Source organism: Bolinopsis microptera, chromosome 7, assembly GCF_026151205.1.
Source record: "Bolinopsis microptera isolate Bmic1 chromosome 7, MBARI_Bmic_1.0, whole genome shotgun sequence".
Classification (NCBI taxonomy): Eukaryota; Metazoa; Ctenophora; class Tentaculata; order Lobata; family Bolinopsidae; genus Bolinopsis; species Bolinopsis microptera.
In genome coordinates, this window is record NC_087078.1 from 112,728 (window position 1) to 130,651 (window position 17,924).

At 32.3% G+C, this 17,924-nt stretch overlaps 1 protein-coding gene across 1 annotated transcript in view; it reads left to right on the plus strand.

The window, feature by feature from the left end:
- The window catches only part of LOC134818052 (cingulin-like), a 22,287-nt gene continuing 4,363 nt past the window's right edge, over positions 1-17,924 (plus strand). The window contains exons 1-7 of the mRNA XM_063827461.1: positions 1-6; positions 1,719-1,818; positions 5,639-5,770; positions 6,170-6,345; positions 13,883-14,014; positions 14,346-14,429; positions 15,632-15,764. Coding sequence (XP_063683531.1) covers positions 1-6; positions 1,719-1,818; positions 5,639-5,770; positions 6,170-6,345; positions 13,883-14,014; positions 14,346-14,429; positions 15,632-15,764 — 763 coding nt within the window. The remainder of the gene's footprint in view (positions 7-1,718; positions 1,819-5,638; positions 5,771-6,169; positions 6,346-13,882; positions 14,015-14,345; positions 14,430-15,631; positions 15,765-17,924) is intronic.

Consider the following 17,924-nt stretch of genomic DNA (forward strand, 5'->3'; position numbering starts at 1 on the left):
ATGGCCGTTCGTCCATCACAGAGGCATGTAGCCGGAACGTCGACAAAATATGATGCAATCGAGTTGGGAGGAGGCACTTAATCGTCTTCTTTGTAAAGAATAAAAGCTTAAATCCTAGGATATAATGAAAATATGATCCATTTTCAAGAAGGACTAAAACGAAATGTAAACTCAGTTGCAGTTATCATTGTGAAGCCCAAAGATATAAAACATTTAAAATATAACACAAAATGTTCCAACAAAAGAAAGATATGCTCCAAACTATGAACTGAAACTCACGCAATAAAGGTGCGGTTAAAATAGAAAATTACACACGTGTACAGTGTACAGGTTCTATTTATTGTTATTGTTTCCAAGTATCAGTGCATAGTACATGCGTCACTACACTCGTCATTGTCTTTAAAACTGTTACAATGTGACGCGTGAGGAAGAGCAGATACAAAAATTATTTTTGTGCATGTTGATTGTTGAATTTGCGTAACAATATCTCGTAGTTGGTTTTGTTAGAACTTTTTCTTTGAAATGCCTCATCTGTACAGCTTTCCGTCTTAAAATCTGATCTTTAACAAGTCTTAACTCGTTTATACCTTCCTATCAATAACTGTTTAGTAATAACTGATAATCTAGTTGAAACTTTGCAAATCTCGACTCTTAAAAACCTCTCACTTCACAAGTCACGTGACGTTACAAGTAGTGAGTCAACACAACACGTGCCGTGTAACGTGTAATGACACTACGTGTTACGTTATACACTATACGCGTGAGTTACGCTGAATCAATCAACATGCACTTCAATCATTGAAACTTCTTGTACAAGTGTACTATGATCATCCTGCGTTGTAACTAAACAGGCATTTACTTGGAAATGTGAAGTTCGTTTGCTTGAGCGATTAAGTATTCCAATTTTAAAATTATTGTTGAATTCTGTCAAATAACTACTTTATAGTTAGGGTTTGGCAGAATTCCTGTCTGAGCTATTACAGCGAGCACTTAATTAGAAATGTACATGATTTGTATTTACTCTGTTGGTTTAGTCTCTTGTTGCAACTTAAGTAGACATTCCTGGGTATCAGATATGTAGTTAGTAAGTCAAGTTGTATAATTGTATTATGTATAATCTCCGCTGCGCAGTCTCGCAGACAACTATTGGCTTTGGCAATTTTTGCCAATTTCCGTATTAAAAGCAAACCATCGCAGAATTCGTATTGCGCGCGCTTCGGATTAATTAGGGCAACCAAGGAGAATGATTGCTTCATCGACAATTGAATGGAGTGTAAAGTGATATGTACTTTAAATTTTTGTTTAGTTAGCGCATTTTCCGCGGTATGCAGGGGATTTGTGCAGTTTATTATCTGTTGTGGCCCCGTTGATTGTGATAAAACTAGTTGTAGACACGTCAGCAATTATATTGGATCACCTGCTCAGTTTAGGCTTGTTACAGTCTCTAGATTACATGTTGTTATGTCTTGATGTTATGTCTTGATGTTGTGTCTTGATGTTATGTCTTGATGTTATGTCTTGATGTTATGTCTTGATTGTTCTCTCTCAGCTAATCCCCCAATGCCCTCATTTATGCTTATTTGCAAGTTCTGATATTTAAAAAATGCTTATATCCAGCGAACTGGGCATGAAATCTTGAAATCTGAAATTCTATATGAGAATTAAACACGTACTAGATACTTTGTGTTCGACAGAAGTTTTACATTCTATTCCCCCAGATATCAAGCTTATGTGAAAGTGAAGGAAGCGAAGCAGCCATTCTCATCGTTCTTGCCACGATATTCGTGGCAGGCCTTGTGGCCGTGGTCTTCTTCATGAGTAAGTTTAGGAGTAAGTTTAGTAGTAAGTTTAGTAGTAAGTTTAGGAGTAAGTTTAGTAGTAAGTTTAGTATGTTAAGTAGTAAGTTTAGTAGTAAGTTTAGTAAGTTAAGTAGTAAGTTTAGTAGTAAGTTAAGTAGTAAGTTTAGTAGTAAGTTTAGTAGTAAGTTTAATAGTAAGTTTAGTAAGTTAAGTAGTAAGTTTAGTAGTAAGTTTAATAGTAAGTTGAGTAAGTTAAGTAGTAAGTTAAGTAGTAAGTTTAGTAGTAAGTTTAGTAGTAAGTTTAATAGTAAGTTTAGTAAGTTAAGTAGTAAGTTTAGGAGTAAGTTTAGTAGTAAGTTTAGTAAGTTAAGTAGTAAGTTTAGTAGTAAGTTTAGTAAGTTTAGTAGTAAGTTTAGTAGTAAGTTTAGTAGTAAGTTTAGTAAGTTAAGTAGTAAGTTTAGTAGTAAGTTTAGTAAGTTAAGTAGTAAGTTTAGTAGTAAGTTTAGTAGTAAGTTTAGTAGTAAGTTTAGGAGTAAGTTTAGTAGTAAGTTTAGTAGTAAGTTTAGTAGTAAGTTTAGTAGTAAGTTTAGTAAGTTAAGTAGTAAGTTTAGTAGTAAGTTAAGTAGTAAGTTTAGTAGTAAGTTTAGTAGTAAGTTTAGTAAGTTAAGTAGTAAGTTTAGGAGTAAGTTTAGTAGTAAGTTTAGTAAGTTAAGTAGTAAGTTTAGTAGTAAGTTTAGTAAGTTAAGTAGTAAGTTTAGTAGTAAGTTTAGTAGTAAGTTTAGTAGTAAGTTTAGGAGTAAGTTTAGTAGTAAGTTTAGTAGTAAGTTTAGTAGTAAGTTTAGTAGTAAGTTTAGTAAGTTAAGTAGTAAGTTTAGTAGTAAGTTAAGTAGTAAGTTTAGTAGTAAGTTTAGTAGTAAGTTTAATAGTAAGTTTAGTAAGTTAAGTAGTAAGTTTAGTAGTAAGTTTAATAGTAAGTTGAGTAAGTTAAGTAGTAAGTTAAGTAGTAAGTTTAGTAGTAAGTTTAGTAGTAAGTTTAATAGTAAGTTTAGTAAGTTAAGTAGTAAGTTTAGGAGTAAGTTTAGTAGTAAGTTTAGTAAGTTAAGTAGTAAGTTTAGTAGTAAGTTTAGTAAGTTTAGTAGTAAGTTTAGTAGTAAGTTTAATAGTAAGTTTAGTAAGTTAAGTAGTAAGTTTAGTAGTAAGTTTAGTAGTAAGTTTAGTAAGTTAAGTAAGTTAAGTAGTAAGTTTAGTAGTAAGTTTAGTAGTAAGTTTAATAGTAAGTTTAGTAAGTTAAGTAGTAAGTTTAGGAGTAAGTTAAGTAGTAAGTTTAGTAAGTTAAGTAGTAAGTTAAGTAGTAAGTTTAGTAGTAAGTTTAATAGTAAGTTTAGTAAGTTAAGTAGTAAGTTTAGTAGTAAGTTTAGTAGTAAGTTTAGGAGTAAGTTTAATGGTAAGTTTAGTAAGTTTAGGAGTAAGTTTAATAGTAAGTTTAGTAAGTTAAGTAGTAAGTTTAGGAGTAAGTTTAATAGTAAGTTTAGTAAGTTAAGTAGTAAGTTTAGTAGTAAGTTTAGTAGTAAGTTTAGTAGTAAGTTTAGGAGTAAGTTTAATGGTAAGTTTAGTAAGTTTAGTAGTAAGTTTAGTAGTAAGTTTAGTAAGTTTAGTAAGTTAAGTAGTAAGTTTAGTAGTAAGTTTAGTAGTAAGTTTAGTAAGTTAAGTAGTAAGTTTAGTAGTAAGTTTAGTAAGTTAAGTAGTAAGTTTAGGAGTAAGTTTAGTAAGTTTAGTAAGTTTAGTAAGTTTAGTAAGTTTAGGAGTAAGTTTAGGAGTAAGTTTAGTAGTAAGTTTAATAGTAAGTTGAGTAAGTTTAGTAGTAAGTTTAGTAGTAAGTTGAGTAAGTTAAGTAGTAAGTTTAGTAGTAAGTTTAGGAGTAAGTTTAGTAGTAAGTTTAGTAGTAAGTTTAGTAAGTTAAGTAGTAAGTTTAGTAGTAAGTTTAGTAGTAAGTTTAGTAAGTTAAGTAAGTTAAGTAGTAAGTTTAGTAGTAAGTTTAGTAGTAAGTTTAATAGTAAGTTTAGTAAGTTAAGTAGTAAGTTTAGGAGTAAGTTAAGTAGTAAGTTTAGTAAGTTAAGTAGTAAGTTAAGTAGTAAGTTTAGTAGTAAGTTTAATAGTAAGTTTAGTAAGTTAAGTAGTAAGTTTAGTAGTAAGTTTAGTAGTAAGTTTAGGAGTAAGTTTAATGGTAAGTTTAGTAAGTTTAGGAGTAAGTTTAATAGTAAGTTTAGTAAGTTAAGTAGTAAGTTTAGGAGTAAGTTTAATAGTAAGTTGAGTAAGTTAAGTAGTAAGTTTAGTAGTAAGTTTAGGAGTAAGTTTAGTAGTAAGTTTAGTAGTAAGTTTAGTAAGTTAAGTAGTAAGTTTAGTAGTAAGTTTAGTAGTAAGTTTAGTAAGTTAAGTAAGTTAAGTAGTAAGTTTAGTAGTAAGTTTAGTAGTAAGTTTAATAGTAAGTTTAGTAAGTTAAGTAGTAAGTTTAGGAGTAAGTTAAGTAGTAAGTTTAGTAAGTTAAGTAGTAAGTTAAGTAGTAAGTTTAGTAGTAAGTTTAATAGTAAGTTTAGTAAGTTAAGTAGTAAGTTTAGTAGTAAGTTTAGTAGTAAGTTTAGGAGTAAGTTTAGTAGTAAGTTTAGTAAGTTAAGTAGTAAGTTAAGTAGTAAGTTTAGTAAGTTTAGTAAGTTAAGTAGTAAGTTTAGTAGTAAGTTTAGTAAGTTAAGTAGTAAGTTTAGTAGTAAGTTAAGTAGTAAGTTTAGTAAGTTAAGTAGTAAGTTTAGGAGTAAGTTTAATAGTAAGTTTAGTAAGTTAAGTAGTAAGTTTAGGAGTAAGTTTAATAGTAAGTTTAGTAAGTTAAGTAGTAAGTTTAGTAGTAAGTTTAGTAGTAAGTTTAGTAGTAAGTTTAGGAGTAAGTTTAATGGTAAGTTTAGTAAGTTTAGTAGTAAGTTTAGTAGTAAGTTTAGTAAGTTTAGTAAGTTAAGTAGTAAGTTTAGTAGTAAGTTTAGTAGTAAGTTTAGTAAGTTAAGTAGTAAGTTTAGTAGTAAGTTTAGTAAGTTAAGTAGTAAGTTTAGGAGTAAGTTTAGTAAGTTTAGGAGTAAGTTTAGTAAGTTTAGTAAGTTTAGTAAGTTTAGTAAGTTTAGGAGTAAGTTTAGGAGTAAGTTTAGTAGTAAGTTTAATAGTAAGTTGAGTAAGTTTAGTAGTAAGTTTAGTAGTAAGTTTAATAGTAAGTTTAGTAAGTTAAGTAGTTAGTTTAGGAGTTAGTTTAGTAGTAAGTTTAGTAAGTTTAGTAGTAAGTTTAGGAGTAAGTTTAGTAAGTTAAGTAGTAAGTTTAGTAAGTTAAGTAGTAAGTTTAGTAGTAAGTTTAATGGTAAGTTTAGTAAGTTAAGTAGTAAGTTTAGGAGTAAGTTTAGTAAGTTTAGTAAGTTAAGTAGTAAGTTTAGTAGTAAGTTTAATGGTAAGTTTAGTAAGTTAAGTAGTAAGTTTAATGGTAAGTTTAGTAAGTTTAGGAGTAAGTTTAGTAGTAAGTTTAGTAGTAAGTTTAGTATGTTTCTTTATAGTTCTTAAAGTTCTCAATCAACTTTCTCGGTTGATCATTTAGAATCTCTCCAAACAATCAAGCATCCCAAGTTTGAATTGGATCAGCCCGGTCAGGCCTTGTTCAATAATATTTCTTAAAAATTGCCCACTGTTTGGTCGTTCCGTTTTTGTTTTTCATTAGATATTTAGTCAGCATCAGCATCTTAAATTTATATATATCTTATATTTATATTATCAATATTTATGTCGATATGAGCGGTTATTAACATTCCTTTCAGGCCCCAATTCTGATACCACTTTGAAAGGTGGTGCTGGACCTCGTGAGATCGTTGCTAAGTCTGATCCAAAGGTTATGGAGAGTTTGAAGGAGCATACCAAGAATCAGAAGCAGCTTGCGGGAAATATTGACGGTAAAAAATCCCATAAATTACACCTTTATTCGAATCTATACTAATAATCTTAAGATTATTAGATCACTTTGATCTCTAAGTGCGTTTAAATGGAAGCATTTCACACGTTCAGAATTTGCAATAATCATGTGACATAAATTTCATTAAATTGGAAAGCATGGAATCAGCATGATTAAATAGTTAAATCATGGTGATATCTTTGAAAGTAATGCTCAGCCCAATTCTCATAAGTTCTACACTCTACAGCTGCACATGCATTTATTACAATATTAAAAAAAAGTATTTTACTTTGAAAAAGTGTCAGTCTTATTTATAACAGACTTTATCGGAAACTTAAAAATCATGCATTTATATAAATATTACTCATTATTAATAACTAAACGATAATTTTGATTGCAGATGTGACGATCAAGCTAGTGGAACTGGCATCCGAGATACAAGATATAAAATCAGAGAACAAATCCTACAAAGAGGAACTGAAATCCACCCAAAACAAACTAACAGGATCTCTGGAGAAAACAATAACTTTGGAGCGAGACGTTAGAGACCTAAAGAGTGAGCTGGACAAACAAACTGTGCGTAACTTTAGTAACTATAGTAACCATATATAGTAACCATAGTAACATTAGTAACCATATATAATTGGGAACCCTATTTACTGTTATAAACTGTTTTGTACTTACCCCAATCGTAGTGACACTCTAAGGGGGGAGGGGGGCAAAAGTGTAGTTTAAAATAGTGAAAAAAGTGTACCCCAGTGGGTTTATACCCTTGCCCTAACCCTAATCCAAATGATGGGGTAATGATGGGTGGTGCTGCAAGTTTTTATGCGCCGATTCTGAAATTTGATTGATCAAAGCTGCTTGCTGATAGGTTTATTGGGGTCACGTGACTACGACAACGTGCACCTATAATAAGTAGAAATATGAGGTTAATGTTTGTACTTGGCTAGAGTGACTTTGTTGAGTTTCCGAGAAACTCCGCTCTCAAGAGTGGGCGTGTTTTTAAACATGCAATATCAGAATCACGACTTGCTAAAGCAAGGTTACTCTAAAATACGCAGAAAAATGGAAAATAAATGGTTTGACCTGAATATTTAAAAACCGCAATAATATTGTGCCAGGTGGACCGTTACTACACAAAAAACACCTATTATTCTTCCGTTATTCGTCCCAATGTCCCTCACTGACGTCAGAGTGACTCTTTGGTCCATGTTACTTTAGTAACCATAGTTACTATGTCTAGACAGGACCAACTGCAGTAGAAGTTATCCTTGTTCCACTGCCACTCTATCAATGGTAGTTTACCTTTCATACCTTTGTTACCATGGTTACTATGCACTACCTTTGTTACCATGGTTACTATGCACTACCTTTGATCTGCTTCTTCGAAACTCGACAGGCCACCAGAGTTGCTGTCTACTCCAGAGAGCAGATGCCTCGATCGTTACGGCCAGTCCAGCAAGAATTGGAGTTCGGTGATGTAAGCCCGGATTGAGGCAGTTTATCCGGCAGAGGGAAAGCATGAACGCCGTCAAATGATGCTTGAAGCTAGTTTAGCGTATTATTTTCGAAACATTACAAGTTATCTTATGGTAGTCGAACTTGTTGTCTTCTAAAGCATTACAAGTTAACTTATGGTAGTCGAACTGTTATCTTCTAAACATTACAAGTTAACTTATGGTAGTCGAAACTTGTTATCTTCTAAACATTACAGTTAACTTATGGTAGTCGAACTTGTTATCTTCTAAACATTACAAGTTAACTTATTGTAGTCGAACTTTTTATCTTCTAAAGATTACAAGTTAACTTATGGTAGTCGAACTTGTTATCTTCTAAACATTACAAGTTAACATACGGTAGTCGAACTTGTTATCTTCTAAACATTACAAGTTAACTTATGGTAGTCGAACTTGTTATCTTCTAAACATTACAAGTTAACATACGGTAGTCGAACTTGTTATCTTCTAAACCATTACAAGTTAACTTATGGTAGTCGAACTTGTTATCTTCTAAACATTACAAGTTAACTTATGGTAGTCGAACTTGTTGTCTTCTAAACATTACAAGTTAACTTATGGTAGTCGAACTTGTTATCTTCTAAACATTACAAGTTAACTTATTGTAGTCGAACTTTTTATCTTCTAAAGATTACAAGTTAACTTATGGTAGTCGAACTTGTTATCTTCTAAACATTACAAGTTAACATACGGTAGTCGAACTTGTTATCTTCTAAACATTACAAGTTAACTTATGGTAGTCGAACTTGTTGTCTTCTAAACATTACAAGTTAACTTATGGTAGTCGAACTTGTTATCTTCTAAACATTACAAGTTAACTTATGGTAGTCGAACTTGTATCTTCTAACATTACAAGTTAACTTATGGTAGTCGAACTTGTTATCTTCTAAACATTACAAGTTAACTTATGGTAGTCGAACTTGATATCTTCTAAACATTACAAGTTAACTTATGGTAGTCGAACTTGTTATCTTCTAAACATTACAAGTTAACTTATGGTAGTCGAACTTGTTATCTTCTAAACATTACAAGTTAACTTATGGTAGTCGAACTTGTTATCTTCTAAACATTACAAGTTAACTTATGGTAGTCGAACTTGTTATCTTCTAAACATTACAAGTTAACTTATGGTAGTCGAACTTGTTATCTTCTAAACATTACAAGTTAACTTATGGTAGTCGAACTTGATATCTTCTAAACATTACAAGTTAACATACGGTAGTCGAACTTGTTATCTTCTAAACATTACAAGTTAACTTATGGTAGTCGAACTTGTTATCTTCTAAACATTACAAGTTAACATACGGTAGTCGAACTTGTTATCTTCTAAACATTACAAGTTAACTTATGGTAGTCGAACTTGTTATCTTCTAAACATTACAAGTTAACTTATTGTAGTCGAACTTTTTATCTTCTAAAGATTACAAGTTAACTTATGGTAGTCGAACTTGTTATCTTCTAAACATTACAAGTTAACATACGGTAGTCGAACTTGTTATCTTCTAAACATTACAAGTTAACTTATGGTAGTCGAACTTGTTGTCTTCTAAACATTACAAGTTAACTTATGGTAGTCGAACTTGTTATCTTCTAAACATTACAAGTTAACTTATGGTAGTCGAACTTGTTATCTTCTAAACATTACAAGTTAACTTATGGTAGTCGAACTTGTTATCTTCTAAACATTACAAGTTAACTTATGGTAGTCGAACTTGATATCTTCTAAACATTACAAGTTAACTTATGGTAGTCGAACTTGTTATCTTCTAAACATTACAAGTTAACTTATGGTAGTCGAACTTGTTATCTTCTAAACATTACAAGTTAACTTATGGTAGTCGAACTTGTTATCTTCTAAACATTACAAGTTAACTTATGGTAGTCGAACTTGTTATCTTCTAAACATTACAAGTTAACTTATGGTAGTCGAACTTGTTATCTTCTAAACATTACAAGTTAACTTATTGTAGTCGAACTTGTTATCTTCTAAACATTACAAGTTAACTTATGGTAGTCGAACTTGATATCTTCTAAACATTACAAGTTAACTTATTGTAGTCGAACTTGTTATCTTCTAAACATTACAAGTTAACTTATGGTAGTCGAACTTGTTATCTTCTAAACATTACAAGTTAACTTATTGTAGTCGAACTTGTTATCTTCTAAACATTACAAGTTAACTTATGGTAGTCGAACTTGTTTATCTTCTAAACATTACAAGTTAACTTATTGTAGTCGAACTTGTTATCTTCTAAACATTACAAGTTAACTTATGGTAGTCGAACTTGTTATCTTCTAAACATTACAAGTTAACTTATGGTAGTCGAACTTGTTATCTTCTAAACATTACAAGTTAACTTATGGTAGTCGAACTTGTTATCTTCTAAACATTACAAGTTAACTTATGGTAGTCGAACTTGTTATCTTCTAAACATTACAAGTTAACTTATGGTAGTCGAACTTGTTATCTTCTTAACATTACAAGTTAACTTATGGTAGTCGAACTTGATATCTTCTAAACATTACAAGTTAACTTATTGTAGTCGAACTTGTTATCTTCTAAACATTACAAGTTAACTTATGGTAGTCGAACTTGTTATCTTCTAAACATTACAAGTTAACTTATTGTAGTCGAACTTGTTATCTTCTAAACATTACAAGTTAACTTATGGTAGTCGAACTTGTTATCTTCTAAACATTACAAGTTAACTTATGGTAGTCGAACTTGTTATCTTCTAAACATTACAAGTTAACTTATGGTAGTCGAACTTGTTATCTTCTAAACATTACAAGTTAACTTATGGTAGTCGAACTTGTTATCTTCTAAACATTACAAGTTAACTTATTGTAGTCGAACTTGTTATCTTCTAAACATTACAAGTTAACTTATGGTAGTCGAACTTGTTATCTTCTAAACATTACAAGTTAACTTATTGTAGTCGAACTTGTTATCTTCTAAACATTACAAGTTAACTTATGGTAGTCGAACTTGATATCTTCTAAACATTACAAGTTAACTTATGGTAGTCGAACTTGTTATCTTCTAAACATTACAAGTTAACTTATGGTAGTCGAACTTGTTATCTTCTAAACATTACAAGTTAACTTATGGTAGTCGAACTTGTTATCTTCTAAACATTACAAGTTAACTTATGGTAGTCGAACTTGTTATCTTCTAAACATTACAAGTTAACTTATGGTAGTCGAACTTGTTATCTTCTAAACATTACAAGTTAACTTATGGTAGTCGAACTTGTTATCTTCTAAACATTACAAGTTAACTTATGGTAGTCGAACTTGTTATCTTCTAAACATTACAAGTTAACTTATGGTAGTCGAACTTGTTATCTTCTAAACATTACAAGTTAACTTATGGTAGTCGAACTTGTTATCTTCTAAACATTACAAGTTAACTTATGGTAGTCGAACTTGTTATCTTCTAAACATTACAAGTTAACTTATGGTAGTCGAACTTGTTATCTTCTAAACATTACAAGTTAACTTATGGTAGTCGAACTTGTTATCTTCTAAACATTACAAGTTAACTTATGGTAGTCGAACTTGTTATCTTCTAAACATTACAAGTTAACTTATGGTAGTCGAACTTGTTATCTTCTAAACATTACAAGTTAACTTATGGTAGTCGAACTTGTTATCTTCTAAACATTACAAGTTAACTTATGGTAGTCGAACTTGTTATCTTCTAAACATTACAAGTTAACTTATGGTAGTCGAACTTGTTATCTTCTAAACATTACAAGTTAACTTATGGTAGTCGAACTTGTTATCTTCTAAACATTACAAGTTAACTTATGGTAGTCGAACTTGTTATCTTCTAAACATTACAAGTTAACTTATGGTAGTCGAACTTGTTATCTTCTAAACATTACAAGTTAACTTATGGTAGTCGAACTTGTTATCTTCTAAACATTACAAGTTAACTTATGGTAGTCGAACTTGTTATCTTCTAAACATTACAAGTTAACTTATGGTAGTCGAACTTGTTATCTTCTAAACATTACAAGTTAACTTATGGTAGTCGAACTTGTTATCTTCTAAACATTACAAGTTAACTTATGGTAGTCGAACTTGTTATCTTCTAAACATTACAAGTTAACTTATGGTAGTCGAACTTGTTATCTTCTAAACATTACAAGTTAACTTATGGTAGTCGAACTTGTTATCTTCTAAACATTACAAGTTAACTTATGGTAGTCGAACTTGTTATCTTCTAAACATTACAAGTTAACTTATGGTAGTCGAACTTGTTATCTTCTAAACATTACAAGTTAACTTATGGTAGTCGAACTTGTTATCTTCTAAACATTACAAGTTAACTTATGGTAGTCGAACTTGTTATCTTCTAAACATTACAAGTTAACTTATGGTAGTCGAACTTGTTATCTTCTAAACATTACAAGTTAACTTATGGTAGTCGAACTTGTTATCTTCTAAACATTACAAGTTAACTTATGGTAGTCGAACTTGTTATCTTCTAAACATTACAAGTTAACTTATTGTAGTCGAACTTGTTATCTTCTAAACATTACAAGTTAACTTATGGTAGTCGAACTTGTTATCTTCTAAACATTACAAGTTAACTTATGGTAGTCGAACTTGTTATCTTCTAAACATTACAAGTTAACTTATGGTAGTCGAACTTGTTATCTTCTAAACATTACAAGTTAACTTATGGTAGTCGAACTTGTTATCTTCTAAACATTACAAGTTAACTTATGGTAGTCGAACTTGTTATCTTCTAAACATTACAAGTTAACTTATGGTAGTCGAACTTGTTATCTTCTAAACATTACAAGTTAACTTATGGTAGTCGAACTTGTTATCTTCTAAACATTACAAGTTAACTTATGGTAGTCGAACTTGTTATCTTCTAAACATTACAAGTTAACTTATGGTAGTCGAACTTGTTATCTTCTAAACATTACAAGTTAACTTATGGTAGTCGAACTTGTTATCTTCTAAACATTACAAGTTAACTTATGGTAGTCGAACTTGTTATCTTCTAAACATTACAAGTTAACTTATGGTAGTCGAACTTGTTATCTTCTAAACATTACAAGTTAACTTATGGTAGTCGAACTTGATATCTTCTAAACATTACAAGTTAACTTATGGTAGTCGAACTTGTTGTCTTCTAAACATTACAAGTTAACTTATGGTAGTCGAACTTGTTATCTTCTAAACATTACAAGTTAACTTATGGTAGTCGAACTTGTTATCTTCTAAACATTACAAGTTAACTTATGGTAGTCGAACTTGTTATCTTCTTAACATTACAAGTTAACATACGGTAGTCGAACTTGTTATCTTCTAAACATTACAAGTTAACTTATGGTAGTCGAACTTGTTATCTTCTAAACATTACAAGTTAACTTATGGTAGTCGAACTTGTTATCTTCTAAACATTACAAGTTAACTTATGGTAGTCGAACTTGTTATCTTCTAAACATTACAAGTTAACTTATGGTAGTCGAACTTGTTATCTTCTAAACATTACAAGTTAACTTATGGTAGTCGAACTTGTTATCTTCTAAACATTACAAGTTAACTTATGGTAGTCGAACTTGTTATCTTCTAAACATTACAAGTTAACTTATGGTAGTCGAACTTGTTATCTTCTAAACATTACAAGTTAACTTACGGTAGTCGAACTTGTTATCTTCTAAACATTACAAGTTAACTTATGGTAGTCGAACTTGTTATCTTCTAAACATTACAAGTTAACTTATGGTAGTCGAACTTGTTATCTTCTAAACATTACAAGTTAACTTATGGTAGTCGAACTTGTTATCTTCTAAACATTACAAGTTAACTTATGGTAGTCGAACTTGTTATCTTCTAAACATTACAAGTTAACTTATGGTAGTCGAACTTGTTATCTTCTAAACATTACAAGTTAACTTATGGTAGTCGAACTTGTTATCTTCTAAACATTACAAGTTAACTTACGGTAGTCGAACTTGTTATCTTCTAAACATTACAAGTTAACTTATGGTAGTCGAACTTGTTATCTTCTAAACATTACAAGTTAACTTATGGTAGTCGAACTTGTTATCTTCTAAACATTACAAGTTAACTTATGGTAGTCGAACTTGTTATCTTCTAAACATTACAAGTTAACTTATGGTAGTCGAACTTGTTATCTTCTAAACATTACAAGTTAACTTATGGTAGTCGAACTTGTTATCTTCTAAACATTACAAGTTAACTTACGGTAGTCGAACTTGTTATCTTCTAAACATTACAAGTTAACTTACGGTAGTCGAACTTGTTATCTTCTAAACATTACAAGTTAACTTACGGTAGTCGAACTTGTTATCTTCTAAACATTACAAGTTAACTTATGGTAGTCGAACTTGTTGTCTTCTTAACATTACAAGTTAACTTATGGTAGTCGAACTTGTTATCTTCTTAACATTACAAGTTAACTTATGGTAGTCGAACTTGTTATCTTCTTAACATTACAAGTTAACATACGGTAGTCGAACTTGTTATCTTCTAAACATTACAAGTTAACTTATGGTAGTCGAACTTGTTATCTTCTAAACATTACAAGTTATTTAACCCAACAGAGATACAACGCTGGTTTCGAAGAGTTAGAAAAGACCCTGAAAAAGCAGATAAGAGATCTAGAGGTAAAACATGAAACCTCTCAAGATATCATCAAGACACAGGAGTTCACCGCAAGTTCTACCTCCGACCAAGTAAGCTATAAATCTCTCAAACTTTCTCTTTAAATAGCGGTATTTGCCTGTAACTGGGAATTTAGGATAATATTTTGGCATATTTATAATTTGATTAGGTTGGCTGTCTACGGTAGTACGGTTTATTTAAATTATCGGATCACGACAGATTGGACGTGGCAGCTAGTTTACTTGCAGCAACTGTAAATACTAGAACTATCGTAAATCGGCAGATTCAATACTATCCAGGATATTTGGTGGACGATGTCATATTTATATTTAAAACCAGACATACCACCACAACCCGACTGATACTGCCAAGCTAACCAGTAAACAGTAAACACCCTGTCAGATTGCGGAGCTACAATCTCAGCTTGAGCTTACTATAGAGGACCGGAACACCACACGTGAAGAGCTTGAGTCTGTCATGCTGCAGGTAGGCTTATAGTGTCACGTGACAGCATTTCTACCGTAAATTGACATGTCCCTTGCTGAGTTTCTGAGTTGCTGAGTATAGGAGGATAAGTAGTTTGACTAGGTAATTTAATCATAAACTGGCTACCAGAACTATCAGTCGGTGATATACTGATCAGTATCTTACTTTATCCTAATCCTCGGCTCAAATGTTACCATGGTTACTATGCACTATCCAGTAAAACTATGTCCCCACTGTAGCACTATCTAGTAAAACTATTACCACTGTAGCACTGTCTAGTAAAAGTAATACCAGTGTCCCCACTGTAGCACTGTCTCGGAAAGCTTGCCTTGTTACTATGGTTACATAGTAACCATGGTAACGGAAAGCTTGCGAGCTTTAGTGACAATAACTCTAATAATTCCGTTGCATTTGCAATTTGAAATATAGTGCTATAAGAAGCTGTTCAATGAAATAACCTCTTAAAGCCGTCAACAACAAAGCATAGTCAACGTGTTTCGGTTGAGAATTCCACCAACTACATGTCAAATGCTCGCCATATGCTTGTCAAAATCTTGGTAGTTAAAGTTGACGCCATCGAATATTGATTTGAGACAAATCATAGCAATAATTATTTTGACTGCTTAAAAATATAATCACCCGAAAATCAAAAGTACAGCTCTCTCCGTTAGACTGAGTGGTGAGTGGGCGGCCAAATGGTTGTCATAATAACGAAAAGGAGCGGGTACAGGGTGCGTAAAAAACTATACACTTTCATTTTTAAATCCGGAGGAAAAACTATATTATGAAGTTGGCACGAATCCTTTTGTATGGTATCAGTTATATGCCTTGAGATAGCTTTTAATAGTGGTGTTATTTACTCTTCAATTTATTATTGTACTATATGACAAACTCCAGGGAAGCCATGTTTTAACTACCATCTAGTTGCCATATTACCACTGCTAGTTACCAGGTAACACTGCTAGTTTACCATGGTAACACTACTAGTTACCATGGTAACACTGCTAGTTACCATGGTAACACTGCTAGTTACCATAGTAAAACTGCTAGTTACCATGGTAACACTACTAGTTACCATGGTAACACTGCTAGTTACCATGGTAACACTACTAGTTACCATGGTAACACTGCTAGTTACCATGGTAACACTGCTAGTTACCATAGTAAAACTGCTAGTTACCATAGTAACACACATTAATCAGGTTGAGAAGCTCACCACGGAGCTGGAGAGCACAGTGGAGAAGCTGGAGACGACCCAGGACCTGCTCGAGCAAGCCCAGAGTGACACGGAGGCCTGGACTGTTCGGGTCCAGATACTCTCACTCGAACTCGGAGGTTAGTTCTGTGTAGTTCTGTGTAGTTCTGTGTAGTTCTGTGTGGTTCTGTGTGGTTCTGTGTAGTTCTGTGTGGTTCTGTTTAGTTCAGTGTAGTTCTGTGTAGTTCTGTGTGGTTCTGTGTAGTTCTGTGTAGTTCTGTGTGGTTCTGTGTAGTTCTGTGTAGTTCTGTGTAGTTCTGTGTAGTTCTGTGTGGTTATGTGTAGTTCTGTGTAGTTCTGTGTGGTTCTGTGTGGTTCTGTGTAGTTCTGTGTAGTTCTGTGTGGTTCTGTGTAGTTCTGTGTAGTTCTGTGTAGTTCTGTTTAGTTCTGTGTAGTTCTGTGTAGTTCTGTGTGGTTCTGTGTGGTTCTGTGTAGTTCTGTGTGGTTCTGTTTAGTTCAGTGTAGTTCTGTGTAGTTCTGTTTAGTTCTGTGTAGTTCTGTGTGGTTCTGTGTAGTTCTGTGTGGTTCTGTGTAGTTCTGTGTAGTTCTGTGTAGTTCTGTGTAGTTCTGTGTAGTTCTGTGTAGTGCTGTGTAGTTATGTGTAGTTCTGTGTGGTTCTGTTTAGTTCTGTGTAGTTCTGTGTGGTTCTGTGTAGTTCTGTGTGGTTCTGTGTAGTTCTGTGTGGTTCTGTGTGGTTCTGTGTAGTTCTGTGTGGTTCTGTTTAGTTCTGTGTAGTTCTGTGTAGTTCTGTGTAGTTCTGTGTAGTTCTGTGTAGTTCTGTGTAGTTCTGTGTAGTTCTGTGTAGTTCTGTGTAGTTCTGTGTGGTTCTGTGTAGTTCTGTGTAGTTCTGTGTAGTTCTGTGTAGTGAGGTACAGTCAAACCTCTGTATAGCGACATACCGTGTTCCTCGATATACCTTCCTTCCTCTCATAACTGTAGTTAATTAATGTTTTGCAGTAAATTTGATTTATCATAGCTTATATCGCATTTGAGGGCCGGTTTATAGAGGTTAGACTGTATTACAAATTGAAATGAGTTACCTTAGTTCGTGTATTTATGGCGGGTAATATTGTGGGCTTGTGGCGGGTAAAATAATGGCGGGTAAAAATAATGGCGGGTAAAAATAATGGCGGGTAAAAATATGGCGGATTTTCCGAAAACCCACAAAATTTAACCCACCACTAATTTACCTGCAAAATTATTTTCAGAAAAAAATTTTAAAATCCACTGCCATATTGCAAAATTGTACCCAATTTTCCTTCCAGACTCTGTTTTTGTTTGCAGTTTCAAAGTAAATATCATCTAAAACTAAAAGTATTGTAGTATAATATCTCTGTTGATATGAATAGGTACTAGGTAGTAAGTTTGAATAGTATCATAGCATGATATAGATCAGTTTAACAGTACTTGTTCGTCTATTACAACCAAAGTATTTGAATAAAACCACTTCGCTACGGTCGGACTACCTAGAAAGTGAGTTTATGACGCTTGTTTCAATGTAAAAAGGAACGATAAAATTATTATGCTATATACCCTGTCAGAACTCCAAAAGTCGACTCGGTGGGTTTATTATAGCGGTTAAAATAATGACGGAATTTCCGAAAAACTGCCACATTTAACCCGCCATAAATAAACGAACTAAGGTATATAATAAGTTATAATTTTATGCGCCGAAACTCCATTTATTTGGACAGGATTGCTAATGAAATTTTGGTTGTTCAATCATGAATACTCACTTTTCATTGGCTACGGTGCTTTACTCTGTATAAACTATTAAACCAAGAGAACTTGTCAGTAAATTTCCTCAAACTGATAACAGCTACACAATACACATGAACTCCTGCTATAAATTACAAATATTATTACAATACTCAAAAGAAATGCTTCAGTACAGACGCCGGAATGAAAGGGAGCTAATCTTTCTAATGTGATTACTCATCCTGCATAATTATACATAATTATCACGGGTCAAGTTATTATGGAGTCTGCATTAATCATGAACTATTCTTGGGTTGGACCAGTAAAGGGTCATTCTGTCCATAAATATTTGAATACTAACTAACACTGCCCACATCGCGAAATTAAGATCTTTAAAAAAAAGAGAAGAGACTCCCGTTGTAGATGTGCCAGAATGATATCGATGATATTGATAACGTATATATTGAGCCTGAAAGCGTAAGCGACGATGAAAAGACCATCAGATAGAAAAGAAATGGTAATATCATCAAAAAACAAAGTTC